The sequence below is a fragment of the Girardinichthys multiradiatus genome, chromosome 21, assembly GCF_021462225.1.
Source record: "Girardinichthys multiradiatus isolate DD_20200921_A chromosome 21, DD_fGirMul_XY1, whole genome shotgun sequence".
Taxonomy (NCBI): domain Eukaryota; kingdom Metazoa; phylum Chordata; class Actinopteri; order Cyprinodontiformes; family Goodeidae; genus Girardinichthys; species Girardinichthys multiradiatus.
This window is the reverse complement of record NC_061813.1, coordinates 29,160,362-29,179,378: the sequence shown is the minus strand read 5'-3', so window position 1 is coordinate 29,179,378 and position 19,017 is coordinate 29,160,362. Positions and strand designations below refer to the sequence as shown.

The 19,017-nt window shown below is 41.4% G+C and overlaps 1 protein-coding gene across 1 annotated transcript; it reads left to right on the top strand.

Moving 5' to 3' along the window:
- Window positions 1–394: 394 nt before the first annotated feature.
- Window positions 395–13,211, top strand: mettl4 (methyltransferase 4, N6-adenosine). The gene is made up of 8 exons (XM_047349030.1): window positions 395–801; window positions 1,162–1,227; window positions 2,632–2,989; window positions 3,174–3,243; window positions 4,975–5,149; window positions 5,241–5,344; window positions 6,091–6,182; window positions 12,883–13,211. The coding sequence occupies exons 1-8, from the start codon at window positions 580–582 to the stop codon at window positions 13,140–13,142; spliced, it is 1,347 nt and encodes a 448-aa protein (XP_047204986.1). The 5' UTR covers window positions 395–579; the 3' UTR covers window positions 13,143–13,211.
- Window positions 13,212–19,017: the final 5,806 nt, after the last annotated feature.

Here is a 19,017-nt window from a genome sequence, read left to right as displayed (position 1 = left end):
TAAATTTTAAATATGTGCCGACCTAATGTTGTAAGAAATGGTAAATGGACTGAACTTATACAGTTCAGTGATATATACTTATATATACTTATATTATTCCAGTCATACGACTACTCAAATACGTTTTCTCCACATCTGCATTGATTCCACAGAGCCAATTTAATCTTTCAATTCTCAGCTTTATTGTGATTTATAAATTATCAGAGATAACTGAGACAGGGGCCCATCCTTGCAGCTTTATAATGGAACTGTTTGTGGAGTGGTAGGTGGTCATAATGTTATGCCTGATGGATGTATAGGGCATTCTTGTAAACAAGCAGAGATTTAAAACACAGCTAGGAAGAAGAACGAAGTTCATGTAAAAGAGTCGGCACGTCGAACTGAATCGGTCACCACCGACAAATTACGTCACCTGCACGATCCACTTCCTGGATCGCTCACGCTTTGTATTCAGTATCGTTTTGTGGGAAATAAAACGTTCCACACGCTCCCCTGTCGTTAAAAAGGTGTGGCCCACCAGGCTAAACAAGAAAACAACTCGGTCACGATCCAGCCTGGTGTGAAACCTGCACCTTCCTGATGTCGGTGGTGCATCAGAGCAGCTCAGGCTGGGTTTTGGAGTCACGGTCTCTCTTTGACCGAGGCTATGAGCGGTGCGTCAGATGGACAGGACATCAGAAGTCACATGTCAAGTGCAGTTTTAAAAGTTTCCAGATAGTAAAGAGTCATTATAATTTGAGTGGGAGAGCTGCTGTGGATGGGGAACACACTGACGTGATGCAGAAAACAGACAAACCAAAGGTAAACTGCTGCACAGACTGCAGTTGCAGACACTGACAGTTTGTATCTGAGAAGTAAAGACTTCTGTAAGTTTGCACTTGTGTAAGGACTGGAAGGCAATTAAATGCAACAAAATACATAAAAAATGACTATATTCGTCATACTGGAGCATCCTACTTCTATATACTTCTATATTTTCACATAAATGAAAATGTGTTGAGGCTTGTTCCAGGGTCGATGTCAGCTAATTTTCATGCTTTAAATTTTGCATTCTAGTTTTATTACAGAGTCAGTCTTTTAGGTTAGCCTTACAGTTTTTTGCTCATATATCTTAATCTGTCTGTTTAGTTTTAACCCTTTTAAAAATGCTTTGGATTTCAGAAACGTAAGCGTAAACACAATGAGCTCAACCAAGGTGAAATTGATGCAAAGGCTTTCCATGAAAAGGTGAGAATACACATTTGACTGTATATAAAGTACAAGTACATTTGCAAAAATATTGAAACTCCTTGAACTTCCCCACATTGAGTCAATTTAGGAAACGTTTAATGTATTTTTGGGGATTTTGTATTATAGGACATCAACAATTAGTGCATATTGAGAAGTTGAAGGAAAATTATGCGTGATTTAGATTTTGTTTTTAAATCGTAAAGGAGTTGTGTACATTTGCGTATAACCTTTACTTGTGTCGGAGTTTGTCACCTAGAACTCCTGCGTGTTGGTTTGTTTTGGAAAAGCTATCCTATACTTTATAGTAAAAATAAAAACACAAAGACTGCGCAGTTAAGTTTCTTTGCCTGGCGCCAGGGAGAAGTGGACCGCTCCAGCTGCATCACCACGAACACTTCTGATCTCCTCCCCAGCTTCAGCAGTTTTTATTCAAAAACATACACTTTATCAGATGTCAGTTGAACTGTCTGATATATCTTCACTGTTGCCGGGCAAAGTTTATCTAAGTCAAACACACACAGAAGGCCTGTTAGCCAGGCCACTAACTTACACAATACATTTTATTTCACATATTATTAAACATAACTTGAGCACAGCAATTCAGACCCTATTAAGTATTTTAAATGTTTCCAACACTTGGTAGAACTACCCTTTGCTGCAACTAAAACTGAAGGGTATTTCTCTACCAGCTTTGCAATCTACAGACTGACACAGCTCAAACTCAGTCAGATTGGATGGAGAGTGTCCGTGGTATTTTTTAAGTTCTGCCATACTGTTTGATTTTCAGATGATGGACTAAATGATTCTCCGTGAGATTTTCAGAGGTTGAGAAATTGTTCATATGACTTAACCCTGGTTTAAACATCTCTAAAGCGTTCTCCCTCACCTGTCTGCTGTGTTACTTGGTTTTCATGATGCTTTTTGCTCACTAATGTTCTCTAACAAACCTCTGAGGTCTTCACAGAACAGCTGGTTTTATACAGAGATTAAATTGCACATGGCTAGAAATTGTATTTAACACATTGATTTCATGTATCATTTATATCTCATGTTATACACTACTACTAAAATTCCAATAAAACACAAAAACATGTAAAAATTTGTGTGAAAAAAGCACGAGTTCTTTTACAAGGCACCATTTGTTCTTAAAGACAATAGCAATTAAACAAATTCTCCAGTGATTTAAAAACATCCAAGATAGAAAAACCTGAGTTCAATCAGTCGGCTGCATCTCCAATTCAGTCTTGATCCAAATTCTTCTGAGATGATAATATGTATTACATCATAATTTAGTTGTCGGTTTTGATTTTCCCAGATAAAAGTCTTGAAGGAGCGGGCAGCAAATGGTTTGGAATTAAAAATACAATTATGTCAACAAGATATGTATCTTTTCCTATTCAGATCAGGAGTGTTATTCTGGAAGGAACCAAATCCTTAGTGGATTCTGCCCGATCAGCTGGATACTTGAGCGGAGAGACAGAAACATTCAGAGATCCACTTCCTTCCCAGGACTGCAGCCTCGCAGCGCTCTGTGAGATGGCTAAAGATCTTCCTCTGATGGCCGATGAAGAGCAGGAGTGGACACAGTCACTTTTCACAAAGGAAAGCTGTGTTTCACATGTCGACCTGTTCTCTCGGCTGACGGAGAACACGGAGGCCTGGGCAGCAGTGGTCTCACTGATGGGAGAGGAGTTTATAATACCTCCTAAGTCTGCCTTCCTCCTCTCTGATTTCACAAGAATACAACCACTTGTGCAATGTGAGAGTAATGATTAAAGAAATTGTCATACCTTGAAAATTATGAATTCTTTTAAAGTTATTTGGAAAACATGTTAGCCACTTAAATGGTTTTAGGAAAGTGATTAAAATCAAAAAAATCTAATGTAATGTCTAATTCTGTCAGAATTAACATGAACCTTTTGGGTTTCTTCTTTCTCAAACAGCTGGGAGGAGGTTTGACCTCATTGTCATTGATCCACCTTGGGAAAACAAGTCTGTGAAAAGAAGTCGCAGGTTGTTTGGCTTTTACTTGTTTTAACAATGCGGCGTACGGGAGAACAGATTAGAAATGTTTAGAGAAATGGGATTAAGGGTGTTTTCACACCTATAGTACATTTAATTCGGTCTGAATCAGTTGATAAGGTTGGTAACTTGTAACTTTTTGTGAGGGTTCGGTTTCTTTTCACACAGAGAATGCACCAAGCGAACCAAAACCCGTGTCACTACTAGTGACGTGTCGGTCGCTCTTTGGTGAATGACAGGAACTATATTGTGGTTCTGATTGGGAGCCGTTTTTTCCCTGCTTCTCTCTCTTTCACTTTTTGTCTCTTCAAGTCGCCCGTGATTGGTCTCGTCCTCTGTCTACACTAGCAGAGGAGTGAAGGGTCGACAGTTCTACACATTGGCTGAGTATTTGGCAATGGGTTTGGCCAGCGCTGCCACACCATGAGTGAGGCTGCAGTTACAATTAATGGGGTCTGTTCAATGTTAAAATCTCTGTGGATTGGTGGTTGTAGAATTTGTGAATCACTGGACACTAATAGTGAACGGTGAGAGAGTTTGTCCCTTGGCTTCTTGTTCTTGCTGCATTTTAAATTATTAATTTTGTTTCGCGTGAATATTTGTTATTGTGGGCAATAAATGAATTAAAGCAGCAAAAATCTTTTGAGCCGTTTGGCAGCTGAAAGAGTCGGCTCTTTTAGGTTAGCCGAGCTAAAACGGTTCTGTAAAAGGAACTGGGGTTCCCATCACTAGTCACTATAAACCGTGTGAGAATGTTCTGTTTATTGGTCAGATGTGTCCGAGGCGGGAGAACTAGTACTAGTACTAGTAGAAGACAAAAGAATTTAATCATATGATTTCTCTGTACTATTTTATGCAAAACTATGTGAAAACTTTACCGAATGACTTTGATCTCAAGTTCCATCGGGCTTTGTGCTTTACGAAAAAGATGCACAGCTTTTGTTTATTAGTTTGTTTACTCTACTGCATCCCAAAATGCAACGTATGCCTGACTATGGAGAGGCATTTGGCTCAGGTTTGCATCGCACAGCTGGTAGCTGTGTCTGATTGAGGTGGGACCACATTCACACCACAAACGAACCGCTCTAGAGTTTGTTTGGAAGCGCACTGAGAGCACCTCCTCCAAACGGTCTTGGTACGGTTGTTTTGTTCTGCACCTTAGTACAATTGCTGTGTTCACATCTACACAAACGAATCACATCAAAGAAAGTAAACACATCAGGTGTGAAAATACCCTAAATTCAGAGGTCAAAATTACACATGAACTAGTCAGAGACATGTACATAATAAATATTTAGCAGTTATTGTAAAGATGGAAGGTCTTGAGCAGCAGCATTTATTTGTTTACTTGGAAATATATGGAAAGGTATAATTGAGTCGTTTTTCTGGAGAAACAAAGCATTGCTTCAATGAGCTGTAAGGGTGGCAAGAAATTAGTTTTTAGTTACAAACAGAAGGACATAAATGTAAAAATGCATGAAATCAGTGCTGCAGTTTAAAAGGGATTTTGCAGTGCCTCACAAACATTGTGATGCTAGTGTATGCAAAATGCTACAATGGGGAAGAAAAACAAATTTCGATTCCTCATTAGAAGTTATGATTGCGAATGTTGTGGATAGTTCCAAGTGATAAAAGTACATTTCATTGTTGCATTGCAGAAGTAATGCCTGTAGTAAAAATGACTAATGTTAAACACTAATCATGGTAATTTTCTCCATAAAGATACAGCTCTTTGCCTTCATCCCAGCTGAAACACCTCCCTGTCCCCCTCCTGGGATCTCCAGGCTGTTTGGTGGTCACCTGGGTGACAAACAGGTCCAGTCACCTTCGTTTTGTCCGGGACGAGCTGTATCCACACTGGGGTGTTGAAGTTGTGGCCGAATGGTTCTGGGTCAAGGTAGTTGACCTCTAGAATTACCTGATTTATGGTAAGTCTCACAGACAGGGGTTGTTCCAACTCTTTCAGGGTCTGCCATTTTGTCCTTTAGGTCACCACATGGGGGGAGTTCGTGTTTCCTCTCGATTCACCCCACAAGAAGCCGTATGAAGTGCTGGTGCTGGGTCGGTATCGTCCTACAAACGCCCGCACAAGGTGTGACTGACCTCCATACGTTGCCTTGCATAAGTATTCATACGCCTTGAGCATTTGCACATCTTATCATACAACAAAAAACCTTCATGGAATTTATGAGGATTCTTTTACAGACTAACTCTAAGTACGACAAGTAGGGTACAAATCTAAATATGAAAAGTGCGGCGTGCATTTGTATTCCACCCTCCCGGGTTCTGGAACCACCTTTCACTGCAGATCAAGTGTGCATATCTTTTGATGTATGTCTCCACCACCTTTGCATATCTAGAGACTGAAATATTTGAATGTTCTTTGTAAAATAGCTCAAGCTCAGTCAGATTGAACAATGGATAGTTACCTGATTTTTAAGTCTCACAGATTTTCAATTAGATTTACTTCTGGACTTTGACAAGGCCATTCTTATTCATGAACATGCTTTGATTTCTACAATTTCATTGTAGCTTTGGCTGTTTGTCTAAATTGTTGTCGTCCTGGAAGGTGAACCTCAACCCCAGTCTCAAGTCTTTCGCAGCCTCAACCAAGATATCTTGCAATATTTAGCTCCATCTAGGTTCTCATTAACTCTGACCAGCTTCCCCACAGCATGATGCTGCCACCACTATGAGTATTGTGTGTTAAGAGATTCAAATGGTATAAATACTGTGCTTTTGCAAGGCATTGTATGTGTCATCTTTTGTTTTCAGTTTAAATCTTTAGATGGAATGAAGCCAGCTGATACTTACAGTAGTTATCATGTTTTGCTTCAGCCCTCTACAAATGCTGAGCGTCCCAGTTGAAGATAAACGTTTGATTGTGAGTGTCCCGTCAGCGCTGCACTCCCAGAAGCCCTTACTGTCAGGTAAATATTTAAAGTGCAGTGTTTTGCTGGACCACTAGAGGGCATTGCTGCAGCATTGATGAAATCTACATTCAGAGACAACTTGTATTGATGAGAAATGTTCTATTTTGATTTTATTTATAATATCAGTACAGTGGAAAATTATGGACCAGGGTAGTGCCTCTTTATTAGAAGAAAACAAATCATATGCAGACTAATTATGGTTAAAACATGAGTACCTTGTTTTGTGAATGTGATCATTGGATGCAGACTGAAGAAGACAACATACTGGGTCTAGTTATTTTCCATATTTACAGACATGGAACCCATGCCAAATCCGACATGTTAAAGAGTAAACTTTTACGGCACACGTGTCAGATTGGTTCCGATTGCTTCACCTCCAGAATGCACCTTGCTGGTGAGAACCTCTGTAAAACCTTAGACATGCATATACAAGGACTAAGTATGAGGAAGGCTTGACGTCAGCTCATTCCCTCTTAGGGGAACGTAATATATGGTGCAGTATGGAAGGTAAAACATGGCCACGATTTGCTGGTGCCCTTTCAGCAGCACAGAACAGCTCCTCCTCCATAGAGCTACAGGGAGACTATTAAAATACATTGATTTAAATCATAATGATGCCTCCATGGAGCTGGGACACTATAGAGATTCAACCGATAAGAAAAAGGTTGCGTTCTTTCTCCATGTATGACTCTTTGTTTGTGTCAGTGGATCTCAGCAGGTTTCATTCACAACTGGTTTGTTTATTCCAGTTCCTGATCTGGAAGGTTTTCTTCTTGTTATGAACAAAAGTGTACCTTAATTAAGCTCCAATGGACAATATCCAGTGATTCAGCAGCACTTGAAACTCAAAGCAAAGCTGTGCTTTTTTATTATTGGTGAGCTTTTTCTTCTTTTATTTTATGCATTTTGTTGAATGCTCTGTTGATTGTGGGTGTGTCTCAAATCCACCCTTTTTCCTGGTTTCCTTGGGTTTTTGCTGATTAAGATACATAAAAAGCTGACTATTTTTTTTTTACTTTAATATTAGCCTCATAATCTCACACTGACAAATGCAGAAAAGTCAAACATTTAACACTTACTCATCTATGGGAAAAAAATCTCATGTTAAGAAATAATTTATTTTAACAAAATTAGCAGCGACAGTTATTGGCACCTACTTTTTACAACTCTCTTTTGCCAATATGAAAGCACATAAACGTCTGTGGTATTTCACAAGGTTGGAGCGAAAAGGAAGGTACACAATCTCTCCAGATCATCTAGAGTCCTGGATCCTCTTCTGTGATCTCTTCAGCTAACCCCACCGATGTTCTACAGGATTTAGGCCTGAGGGATATGATGGCCACTGAATAAAGTTAATGTGTCTGGAATTATTTCCCTTTTCATGATAAAATTTACTCTAACAAGGTTCTCTCGGTCTTTGGGAGACAAACAGGCCCACAGCATCACAGATCCTCCACCATGTTTAACAGTGGCAATGAATTGCCTTCTGGCCATGCGGGGTGTTTGTTCTTGAAGAGACAAGATTAGGGTTAAATTTTATTTGCTCCTTTCTTTCCCTTTTTGAAGAGTGGCTAAAAGAAATGTTTTTTTGTGTTATGCCACATTTATACCCCCAGAAAACTACAAGTCATTTTAGACTAATTAAATGGTCTTTGATTGAAGGGCTGCACAGTGGCGCAGTTTTTTGCCTTGCAGCAAAACTCCCGGCCGGGGGTCTTTCTGCATGGAGCTTGCATGTTCTCCCTCGTGCATACTGGGTAATCCAGTACCCACAGAGGGCTGAGGGCTGGGTAATCCAGCTTCCTCCCACAGTCCAAAAACATGACTGTTAGGTTAATGGGTCTCTCTACATTGCCCTTAGGTGTGAATAAGTGTGTGCATGGTTGTTTGTCCTGTGTGTGTCAGCTTATTGTGTCACCAAGCATGTTAGCTTACCCTAGCATACTCGGAATAAAACATTACAAAATAATCCTTGTGTGTGATAGTAACAAAATCTATAAAATTATAATTTTAAAGTTCACGTGTTGCATTTTTGTGATTTTTGTCAGGACCAGGTTAGTAGTTTTTGGTAAAGTTGTTAGCTAAGTTCGATACTTACTACCTAAGAAGCTTTCTATATTGCTAAATTATATATAAATGTATATATACAGGTCCTTCTCAAAATATTAGCATATTGTGATAAAGTTCATTATTTTCCATAATGTCATGATGAAAATTTAACATTCATATATTTTAGATTCATTGCACACTAACTGAAATATTTCAGGTCTTTTATTGTCTTAATACGGATGATTTTGGCATACAGCTCATGAAAACCCAAAATTCCTATCTCACAAAATTAGCATATTTCATCCAACCAATAAAAGAAAAGTGTTTTTAATACAAAAAACGTCAACCTTCAAATAATCATGTACAGTTATGCACTCAATATTTGGTCGGGAATCCTTTGGCAGAAATGACTGTTTCAATGCGGCGTGGCATGGAGGCAATCAGCCTGTGGCACTGCTGAGGTCTTATGGAGGCCCAGGATGCTTCGATAGCGGCCTTTAGCTCATCCAGAGTGTTGGGTCTTGAGTCTCTCAACGTTCTCTTCACAATATCCCACAGATTCTCTATGGGGTTCAGGTCAGGAGAGTTGGCAGGCCAATTGAGCACAGTGATACCATGGTCAGTAAACCATTTACCAGTGGTTTTGGCACTGTGAGCAGGTGCCAGGTCGTGCTGAAAAATGAAATCTTCATCTCCATAAAGCTTTTCAGCAGATGGAAGCATGAAGTGCTCCAAAATCTCCTGATAGCTAGCTGCATTGACCCTGCCCTTGATAAAACACAGTAGACCAACACCAGCAGCTGACACGGCACCCCAGACCATCACTGACTGTGGGTACTTGACACTGGACTTCTGGCATTTTGGCATTTCCTTCTCCCCAGTCTTCCTCCAGACTCTGGCACCTTGATTTCCGAATGACATGCAGAATTTGCTTTCATCCGAAAAAGGTACTTTGGACCACTGAGCAACAGTCCAGTGCTGCTTCTCTGTAGCCCAGGTCAGGCGCTTCTGCCGCTGTTTCTGGTTCAAAAGTGGCTTGACCTGGGGAATGCGGCACCTGTAGCTCATTTCCTGCACACGCCTGTGCACGGTGGCTCTGGATGTTTCTACTCCAGACTCAGTCCACTGCTTCCGCAGGTCCCCCAAGGTCTGGAATCGGCCCTTCTCCACAATCTTCCTCAGGGTCCGGTCACCTCTTCTCGTTGTGCAGCGTTTTCTGCCACACTTTTTCCTTCCCACAGACTTCCCACTGAGGTGCCTTGATACAGCATTCTGGGAACAGCCTATTCGTTCAGAAATTTCTTTCTGTGTCTTACCCTCTTGCTTGAGGGTGTCAATAGTGGCCTTCTGGACAGCAGTCAGGTCGGCAGTCTTACCCATGATTGGGGTTTTGAGTGATGAACCAGGCTGGGAGTTTTAAAGGCCTCAGGAATCTTTTGCAGGTGTTTAGAGTTAACTCGTTGATTCAGATGATTAGGTTCATAGCTCGTTTAGAGACCCTTTTAATGATATGCTAATTTTGTGAGATAGGAATTTTGGGTTTTCATGAGCTGTATGCCAAAATCATCCGTATTAAGACAATAAAAGACCTGAAATATTTCTGTTAGTGTGCAATGAATCTAAAATATATGAATGTTAAATTTTCATCATGACATTATGGAAAATAATGAACTTTATCACAATATGCTAATATTTTGAGAAGGACCTGTATAGAGCTTTTCCAGTCATACAGACCGCTCAAAGCGCTTTACACTAGAGCCACATTCACCCAATTGCACTCACTAATGCTCACACATTCATACACCGATACGCAGATCGGTAGGCAACTTGAGGTTAAGTGCCTTGCCCAGGGGCACATCGACATATGGCAGGAGGAAGCTGGAATCAAACCCACAACCTTCTGATTGCAAGACGACTACTGTTCCTACTGAGCCACAGTCGCCAAAGTAAAATTATAAATCAAAGTATCAATTAAATTCTTAAATTAAATTCTTTATTTTATATGATTGTCATCCAATAAATAAATGTAGTCAAATTAAAGGATGGATAAAAAAAAAAAAAAAGCTTTCTAGTTAGATTATCAAATATTAATTTATTTGAAAACTTTTCCCACATTTTTATCAGTCATGTTTTGGCAATTGTGGGTTGTGTTGTAGATTATCCAGCTCCTAGAAATATTATGATCCTTTCTTCCTCCCACCATAAGCTATGGTTTCTATAACGAGCTTGTCTGACCTGCTCAAGCCATTCAGCAGCAAGCCCACTGCGTTGAGACCCACTGACCCACTTGTGTTACATTCTCAGATTACTGTACTGTCAAAATCATGTTTAGTTGCTATGGACAGAAAATCTAGCCACCCACCCATGCTCTTAAGAAGTTACAAACTTTTAAGAATATGACTTTAAAGTCTTCTCAATTCATCTCAGTTCAATTGAATATCTAAATGTTGCATCTTAAAAACATCAGCCATTGGGGTGTTGACACCACAGGAACTCTTCCAAGATCTTGAGGAGTCAGGCACAAAGATGCATAAGTAATGTTTGCTGGTTTTAATGGTAAATTCAATTTAAAACATACAAACACAAGAAACAAAAGCAAGAGACACAATTATTAAAAGTGACTAAACTGAAACAGGCTGTTCATCAACTGATCAAAGTTTGAAGACAAAGCCAAAACAGGGCCAAAGAAAAAGTATTCCCACTGGTCTTGTAAACCTCTTGGAGTGTTTCCAGTAGACTGGTGGGAACAATGCTCCATGAAGGTGGCTTCACAATATGCTGCATTTTGCAAACCTCATCTGCCATCCATCCCTAAACAATTTCACTTGGATTTAAATCAGGGGGACATACAGGAGGGCCCAAAAGATCAATTCTATTCACCCGAATGAAGTCCTCTGCCAGTCAGGGGATGTTAACTGCACTATTGTCCTGCTGAAAGACTCACTCATCACTACACAGAGGAGGACCCTCAGTCAGGATGGATTCCTGCTGCATCTCAACATATCTATCTGCAGCTATGCCAAAAGTGAACCTCCATTGTTCAATTAAAGAAAAGGGTCCATGATCATGACGGACCCCCCTCACTGTGTTGTGTAGAAAACATCTCCAGTGGCATCTCCTTGTCATGCCAGTAACATCTGAAGCCAAACAATTTTGTTCTTTAAGCCCTTCTCTTGCTGCCCCCTGGTTATTGGGTTGCAGTCGGCATCAGCATAGGTCTTAGTTTGGGTTGAGCATCTGCCTGTGTCTTCATGGACATCGAGTCGGATTATCGGGTGAAGTGTATGTGAGATGCTTTGGGTCTACCACTTTTTTTTAGAGACATTTAAAAAACTGAAAGTGCCTGTGTTACTTTATCCAAACCTGGAGGAGATGGATCGTTGAGAGAGGTCTTGCTTCTTGTACGACTCAACAATCCTTCAAAGACGGAAAGGCTTTTTAACTTTGCCATCAGAAAGTCATGAGAGCGTCAATGCCGGATAGAAAAATATATATAGGAGCCAGATTTGTGTGCATATTTTCAGTTTTTAGGGCTGTTTTAAAACTTTGATAATCTGATGGACAGGCTGAGTTTGCCTGTCCATCAGTTTAGTTTTGTCCCTTGTTTCTGTTTCTTTTTCTTGCTTCTTGAAACTCTACCTACAACCTGGTTATGATCCACAAGCACTGTAAAGTGAATTCTTGTATCCACAGATCTTCAGACTTCAGAAGGAATGCATAAAATGTTTCACAAATGTAATATGTAGATTTTACTTTGTTAATCCTGAAGTGAGAAAAAACCCACAAGATGGATTAACTATATGACTTTGTCTGTAACATGTTTAGAAAGAAAGGGCGCCTTTCTTTTCGTTTGGGTTTTCTTTGGAGAAGTTTGACGTGCTGTCCCATTTTAAATTTAAGATAATTAAACCTTCTCTCTCTTTTCAACTTGAGATCTGAGTCACCAGAACAAGTAAGTCACAGAGCTGCATGTTTGGCCTTTCCACACTGCGGCTTTGTCTCTGTCCCGGACATAGAAAGAAAAAAATAAGTAAGGTTATTCACCACATTGTATAGGTTAGATGGATTTTGGGAGCTGACTTTTGAGCTCATTAACTCCCTGAGTGTTGGCTGAGGTAGTGTCAGAGTAGCAGAGAGCAGAGGAAGTGAAACGTATCTGTCAGGTGTTCCTTTCCTGGAATATTAGCACTTATAAAGCCAAGGTCACTGGCAGACTTCTCACATAGAGAAAAAAAAAACTGTTCAATGGGATGGAGTTCAGCAGCTGCCACCTCTGTTTTCAGCCTATTACAAGGTAACAAGTGAAGAATTCTCACACAAGAGATCCATGCAGGGTAGTAAATGTGCAGCATTGTCAGTGCATTTGCATGTATGGAAATAAAACCTATGTTGCGCGTTAGTCAGTTTTTTAAACACACTTCTATTTGGAGCACAACAATGCAATATGCACAGGAAAGTTATGCTGGAGCATTGTTGACCCAAGGCAGCATAACTTCCTACGTTATTAAAATGCAAGAAAGATAAGCTATAGTCTTTCTGGTTATTTGGTCTTGCAGAAAAGTATCATATTGCCATTTAGTTTGTAGGGTGTAAGGCAACTGGATAGCAAACAGAATGATATTTTTTCCTTGTTTTAATTTTTTCACAGAGGTGCTAAAGTCATATATTGGAGCTGAAGCCAAGTGTTTGGAGCTGTTTGCTCGGAATCTTCAGCCCGGATGGACCAGCTGGGGAAATGAGGTGCTGAAATTTCAGCACATAAGCTACTTCAACTTGGACCCTGTAGATATCTCTAAAGCTGAGGCGACAAAAGACGAGACGTACAACCCTGCAGTCACATGTGATTTCAGTTCGCCGAAGAAAACCGACTGTCTCCATCCAGCCTTCCTAACAGTAGAACAACAGTAGACTGACGTTCAACACCTGTCACTTGTTTTTTTTTAAAACATTGTTTTTAATAAAGATTTTGCACGAAAATGCTGCTCCAGCATCACTTTTTGATCTATAATATGCATGCACGTGGGAGCATTGATTTACTTATTTATTTTTCTGGTCTGGATAAATCCTAAGGTAGTGATAATGTTGTTTGAGAGATGAAAGAGCATTTCGGTGCAGCTGTTTTGAACCCAACTACTTCCCACACAGCAATCAGACACCCAACTCTCCAGGTTTTAAGCCTTTTGAGTACTCATTGGCACAGCATGTGTCTTAAGGAAGATCAAAGTACTTCTATTTTTACTCTTTCTATGCTGTTTTAAGCAGACTTTCTAAATGCAGTTGAGAGAAATGTTTTCATCCTGAAACACACAGGCCTGCTTGTTCTGTAAGAGACAGTCTGTTTCTAATGTATCATCCACAATTCGCTTGTACTGTCTAGGAGACTTCAACAATTTGGCCCCTAATTCTCCCAGTATCTTCTAAAAGATTTGCTATTTTTTCTATCACCATTTTCCAAGCGGTCTTTTCTCATTGGGTGGGGTCTCTCTAAGGAACATGGTAGTGGAAGAGCATGGATACCTCTGAGGAAGATGAGGATGAGCCTGCTAGTGGACACTGGTTTAAGCTGGGAAACTTGAAAAGTGGGATGGATCCGGAAACTGGGCGAGAGATGGAGGCAAACAGTGGTGGGACTAATAACTGATTCAACCTCTTAAGGACCAATGAACCTGGGAGAAAGTTTCCTGTTGAGAGACTTAAGTGGGATGTCCCAGGAGGAGAGCCAGACCTTTTGACCGGGTTGATACAGAGGTGCTGGCCGGCGCCGTCTATCAGCAAAATGTTTTGGAGTGCAGTTCTTTGAAGGGCCCGGACAGTAGAATCCCAAACACGCTTACAGCGACGAATGTGATGTCTGACAGAAGGAACTGCTATTTCCTTCTGGTCAGTGGGAAACAATAGTGGTTGATAGCCTAGCGAGACCTCAAACGGGGAACGCCCAGTTGCAGATGAGATGTGAGCAGTATGTGAGTATTCCACCCAAGGTAAAAAATTGCTCCAGTCAATGGGGTTAGAGGAAGTCAAACATCTAAGGATACTTTCGAGCTCCTGATTCATGCGCTCAGTTTGACCGTTAGACTTTGGATGGTAACCTGAAGTCAGGGAAACTTTGGCTTCTAAAGCCGCACAAAATTGTCTCCACACTTGGGAGATAAATTGGGGACCTCGGTCAGAAAGAATTTCTAGTGGTATTCCATGAAGCCGAAACACATGTTTGACCAGTAAACTTGCAGTTTGGAAAGCAGGAGGTAATTTCTTTAGGGGAATGAGGTGACAGGCCTTGGAGAAGCGGTCAATGATAGTGAGGATGGTGGTCATACCGTGAGAGTTTGGCAGTCCAGTAACAAAATCAAGAGCAATGTGGGACCAAGGAATACTGAGAGGCTGGAGTAAACCTGCCGGGGGCTGGTTAGAGGGCTTGTTTCGGGCACATGTGGCGCATGCCTTGACATATTCATTCACGTCTTTGTGTAACAACGGCCACCAGAATCTCCTGGAGATTAAAGCCACCGTCCGACTGGTTCCAGGATGGGCAGAAAGCTTGGTAGAATGGAACCAGTGGATAAGTCGTACTCGAATAGAGGTGGGAACATAAGTACGGTTAGATGGTCCGGTCTTAGGGTCAGGTTCATGTCGAAAGGCTTGTTGGACTAAACTCTCAATCTCCCAGGTTAGAGAGCCTACTTTGCAGCTGGGAGGTAAGATGGGAGCAGGTTGTTTCTCTGAGTCGTCAGTTGAAAACTGATGGGAAAGGGCATCAGGCTTTTGATTCTTAGAGCCAGGTCTGTAAGAAATGCAAAGGTTAAACCGGGGAAAAAAAAATAAAGAGACCAACGGGACTGACGAGAATTTAGCCGTTTAGCAGATTGTAGATAAGACAAAATTTTGTGGTCCGTCCATACCAAAATAGGATGCTCGGCACCCTCCAGCCAATGTCGCCACTCCTCCAGCACCAGTTTGATAGCTAGCAGTTCTCTGTCCCTCACGTCATAGTTTTGTTCAGCGTTTGTTAGTCTGTGGGAGAAAAAGGCAAAAGGATGAAGCCGTTCATCAAGGTCAGAGTTTTGAGAGAGTACAGCCCCAACTCCCATGTCTGAGGGATCCACTTCTAACGTGAACTGTTTAGCTGGGTTAGGGTGGACCAGAATGGGTGCTTGAGAGAGTTTTTGTTTTAACATGTGAAAAGCTCGATCTGCCTCTGGATTCCACTTGAACTGGACCTTGGAAGAAGTTAATGCAGTTAGAGGAGCAGCAGTTTGGCTGTAGTTGCGGATTAATCTGTTTGCGTGAATCTGGGAGTGGCCATTCCAAGACTGTTTTGATCTTGTCCGGGTCGGAGCGAACCTGTCCACCCTCTAGAATGAACCATAGGAAGGTGACTGAACTCTTATGGAACTCGCACTTCTCTGCTTTAATGAAAAGCCAATTCTCCAGGAGACGTTAAAGGACTTGACAGACATGGTGGCGATGTTCAATGATATCCTTAGAATAAATGAGAATGTCGTCTAAGTACACAAAAACAAATATATTCAAAAAATCTCTCAGTACGTCATTTACTAGTGCCTGAAACACTGCTGGCACATTGCAGTCCAAAAGGCATAACTAAATATTCAAAGTGCCCTAGGGGCATCATGTCACCATTGCAGATGCGGACGAGGTGGTACGCATTCCGTAAGTCCAATTTGGTGAACACTGTGGAACCATGGACTGGCTCAAAGGCTAATGAGAGTAATGGTAAAGGATATTTGATTTGATTTAATCCACGGTAATCAATACATAGACATAATGATCCATCCTTCTTGCCGATGAAGAAGAAACCGGCACCAAGTGGAGAGGATGATGGGCGGATGATACCAGCTGCCAGAGACTCAGAGATATATTTCTCCATGGTGGTCCGTTCGGGACGAGAAATATACAGGCGACTCGATGGTAATGGTGCTCCAGGAAGAAGATCAATTGAGCAATCATAGGGCCGGTGAGGAGGCAGGGCTAGAGCCTTAGAGTTGCTGAACACCGTTCACAGATCATGATATTCGGTAGGGACTTGTGTGAGATCTGGAGGCTCCTCCCCCTTATGGTCCATAACCGGGATGTTAGGCGAAACAGCCGACTGTAAACAAAAGACAAGCATTTAGATGACCAGGATTCCACTTGAACCTCAGTCCAATTAAGATGGGAAAGAAATGGGAAAAAACAAGAAGTGTAATATATTCTCTGTGATTACCTGATATAACCAACTCTAGCGGTTTGGTCCGGTGAGTAATGCAATGGAGTGAATTGCCATCCACAGCCTGGACTTGATGTGGCACAGGAAGAAGTTTGGTTTCAATCTGGTATTTGTTGACCAGAGTTTGATCAATTAAATTTTGATTGCAACCAGAGTCAATTAGGGCTGACAGGCTGATTGCTTATTGTTCATTGTTATACAACAAGGCGGCAGGCAAAGTGAATCTAGGGGTCTTGGAGCTACAAAGTTGGTCCGCTGGCTTCTCCTTTACAGTCGAAGGACCCCCCCTTTTGGCCGAAGAGGGCAGGTAAACACAAAGTGCTCAGGTGAACCACAATAAAAGCATTGATTCGCCTCCCTTCGATGCTGTCGCTCGTCTGGAGTAAGCCTGGTCCTCCCTAGTTGCATGGGTTCAGGTTCTGATGGGCTGAACGGCTGAGGTGCCGCGGAAGTGGACCAAGGACCTGAGGATAATTGTGGTTTATTTACTAGTCGCCCAGATCGGATCCCCTTTCTTTCTCTCATTCGTGGATCAATACGTATTGCTAGGGCAATGAAATCGTTTAATTCCTTGGGTTCGTCTAACAGGGCTAACTTGTCTTTTAAGGCTTTGTCCAATGACTGAAAAAATGCGGCTTTAAGAGCCTACTAATCCCAACCTGAAGTTGATGCCAATGTGCGGAAATCTATAGAGAACTCAGTTAAAGGCTTGTTTTGTTGTTGCAGCGCCCACAAAAGGTGTGCAATATGAGAGTGATCAGTCTCTTGAGCAAATGTCTGTTTAAACTCCTTGATAAACTCATCATAGGTCCATCCAAACTGATTACTGTCAATAAACCTGGATTCAACCCATCGTAGTGCTTTTCCTGTTAGTAACCCTAAGACATATGAAATCTTGACATCGTCGTGAGGGAAAGATTGAGGTGACCGGTTGAACACCAGCTTACACTGTAACAGAAAACCTCTACAGTCTCTGATTTCTCCTGAAATCTTCTCCAAGATAGGGGAAGTTACGTCACATCCCGGAAGTAGCAGGTTGGGACAGCGTGGGTTCAGTAGCGCCACCAGGCGAAGGGGAGTCCTTGGTACTGAGGAGGTGCTGAAAGAGAGAAGAAATCTATTCAAGCTGCTGGTTAGTTCGTTTTTGTTGTTCATGGAGTGAGCGGAGAGATTAACCTTGAGCCTGAATCTGGTGACTATGTTTGGAAAGAGTTGTTTTAAGTGTCTCTGCTGGGTTGGCTTTCCCTGAGTGTTCTGTCATTTTGTTTGTTGCCGATTTGATCCACATGCAAAAAACACTCAGAAAGATTAAGAAGTTTAAAGCGTTTATTTTATCACAGGATTGGTGAAGATGTGGTCCGGGACAGGAACCCCTCGGCTGCATGGAGAGGTAACAGGTAAGCGGTGGATAGTAACAGTGAGGATTTTCTGTTTGAAGTTGGAAATGGCTCGCCGGGAGGAATATGGTTCCGGGTCTGGTAAGCTTGGTAAGCCTGGTTACGTCGATTCAACTGATTGACTGGGAATCCAAACTTAAAATCTAGACATGGAAGGCAAAGTCGGGGTAGGTCCTCCAAAGGAGCTTGAGCTGTGTTCAAAAACTGAACCTGGAAATAAGAGAGGACAAGATCGATAAGTCTAGGTTTAGCAAAAACATGAAAGTCAAAAACTTGGCCAGTAGAATATTACCACAGAGGCAAAACACTCAGGCGTCGAAGTGCTGGAAGCATGCTCCTTTTAAACCTCCCAGCTGATCATGGAGATGCGAAACACCTGTCATACCCAGCAGAACACAAGCGGCACCTAGGGGTGAAGCATAGTTAATAGCAGGCAAAACATAAAGTCAGCAACTCCCAGAACCCAACAATTTGTCATAGATTTACACATATATTTTCCAATTGCAAAAACATTGTCTTTTTTTTTTCCTTTTACAACACTTTTCACTTTTGGCGTAGCTGACACTTCATCAGCTTTACAGAAACCCACCATATAGCTGGAATAACTGGTCCTGCTGGTTTGGACCAGTTACCTGCCAGTTGGTGTCAAAAAATACACTACTTGCATATTGGGTCTGAATGCATGGTACTTAAATAATTTGCCAACGTTTCTTGTAGTCCAAGCAGTTCTGATAGATATGGATACTACGTACAGTTTTATTGTGATAACATTTGTGATGCATTGTGATATGCAGTTCAAATCAGACTTTGCACTAAATAAAAATACATGAACCTTTTATGTTTTTCATGTCTGACATTAAATCACACAGACAGTTCTTAGTGGTTGGTAGAATTGTCTTTGCGCAAGTTTCTCAATAGTTAGCTGAAATTTTGGCCTATTTCTCCTGACAAAACTGGTGTAAATGAGTCAGGTTTATCTGCAGACCACACATTTTCTATGGGACCAAGAATCTGGGCTGAATTGGTGAATCTAAAACCATTGACTTTGTTCTCATTAGGCCACTAATTTGGCAATATGCTGGCAATATGCATAGGGTCATTTGAAAGATCAATTTGCACCTAAGCCTTAACTCCCAGGATCATGTCTTTAGATGTTACTGTA

What these genes read in the sequence shown, in the direction of transcription:
- mettl4 (XM_047349030.1), top strand. Translation starts at nt 580, where the DNA reads ATGTCGGTGGTGCATCAGAGCAGCTCAGGCTGGGTTTTGGAGTCACGG. An exon ending in CAAAGGCTTTCCATGAAAAG is followed by an intron (nt 1,228 to 2,631) that starts GTGAGAATACAC and finishes TTTCCTATTCAG; the next exon opens with ATCAGGAGTGTTATTCTGGA. An exon ending in CCAGAAGCCCTTACTGTCAG is followed by an intron (nt 6,183 to 12,882) that starts GTAAATATTTAA and finishes ATTTTTTCACAG; the next exon opens with AGGTGCTAAAGTCATATATT.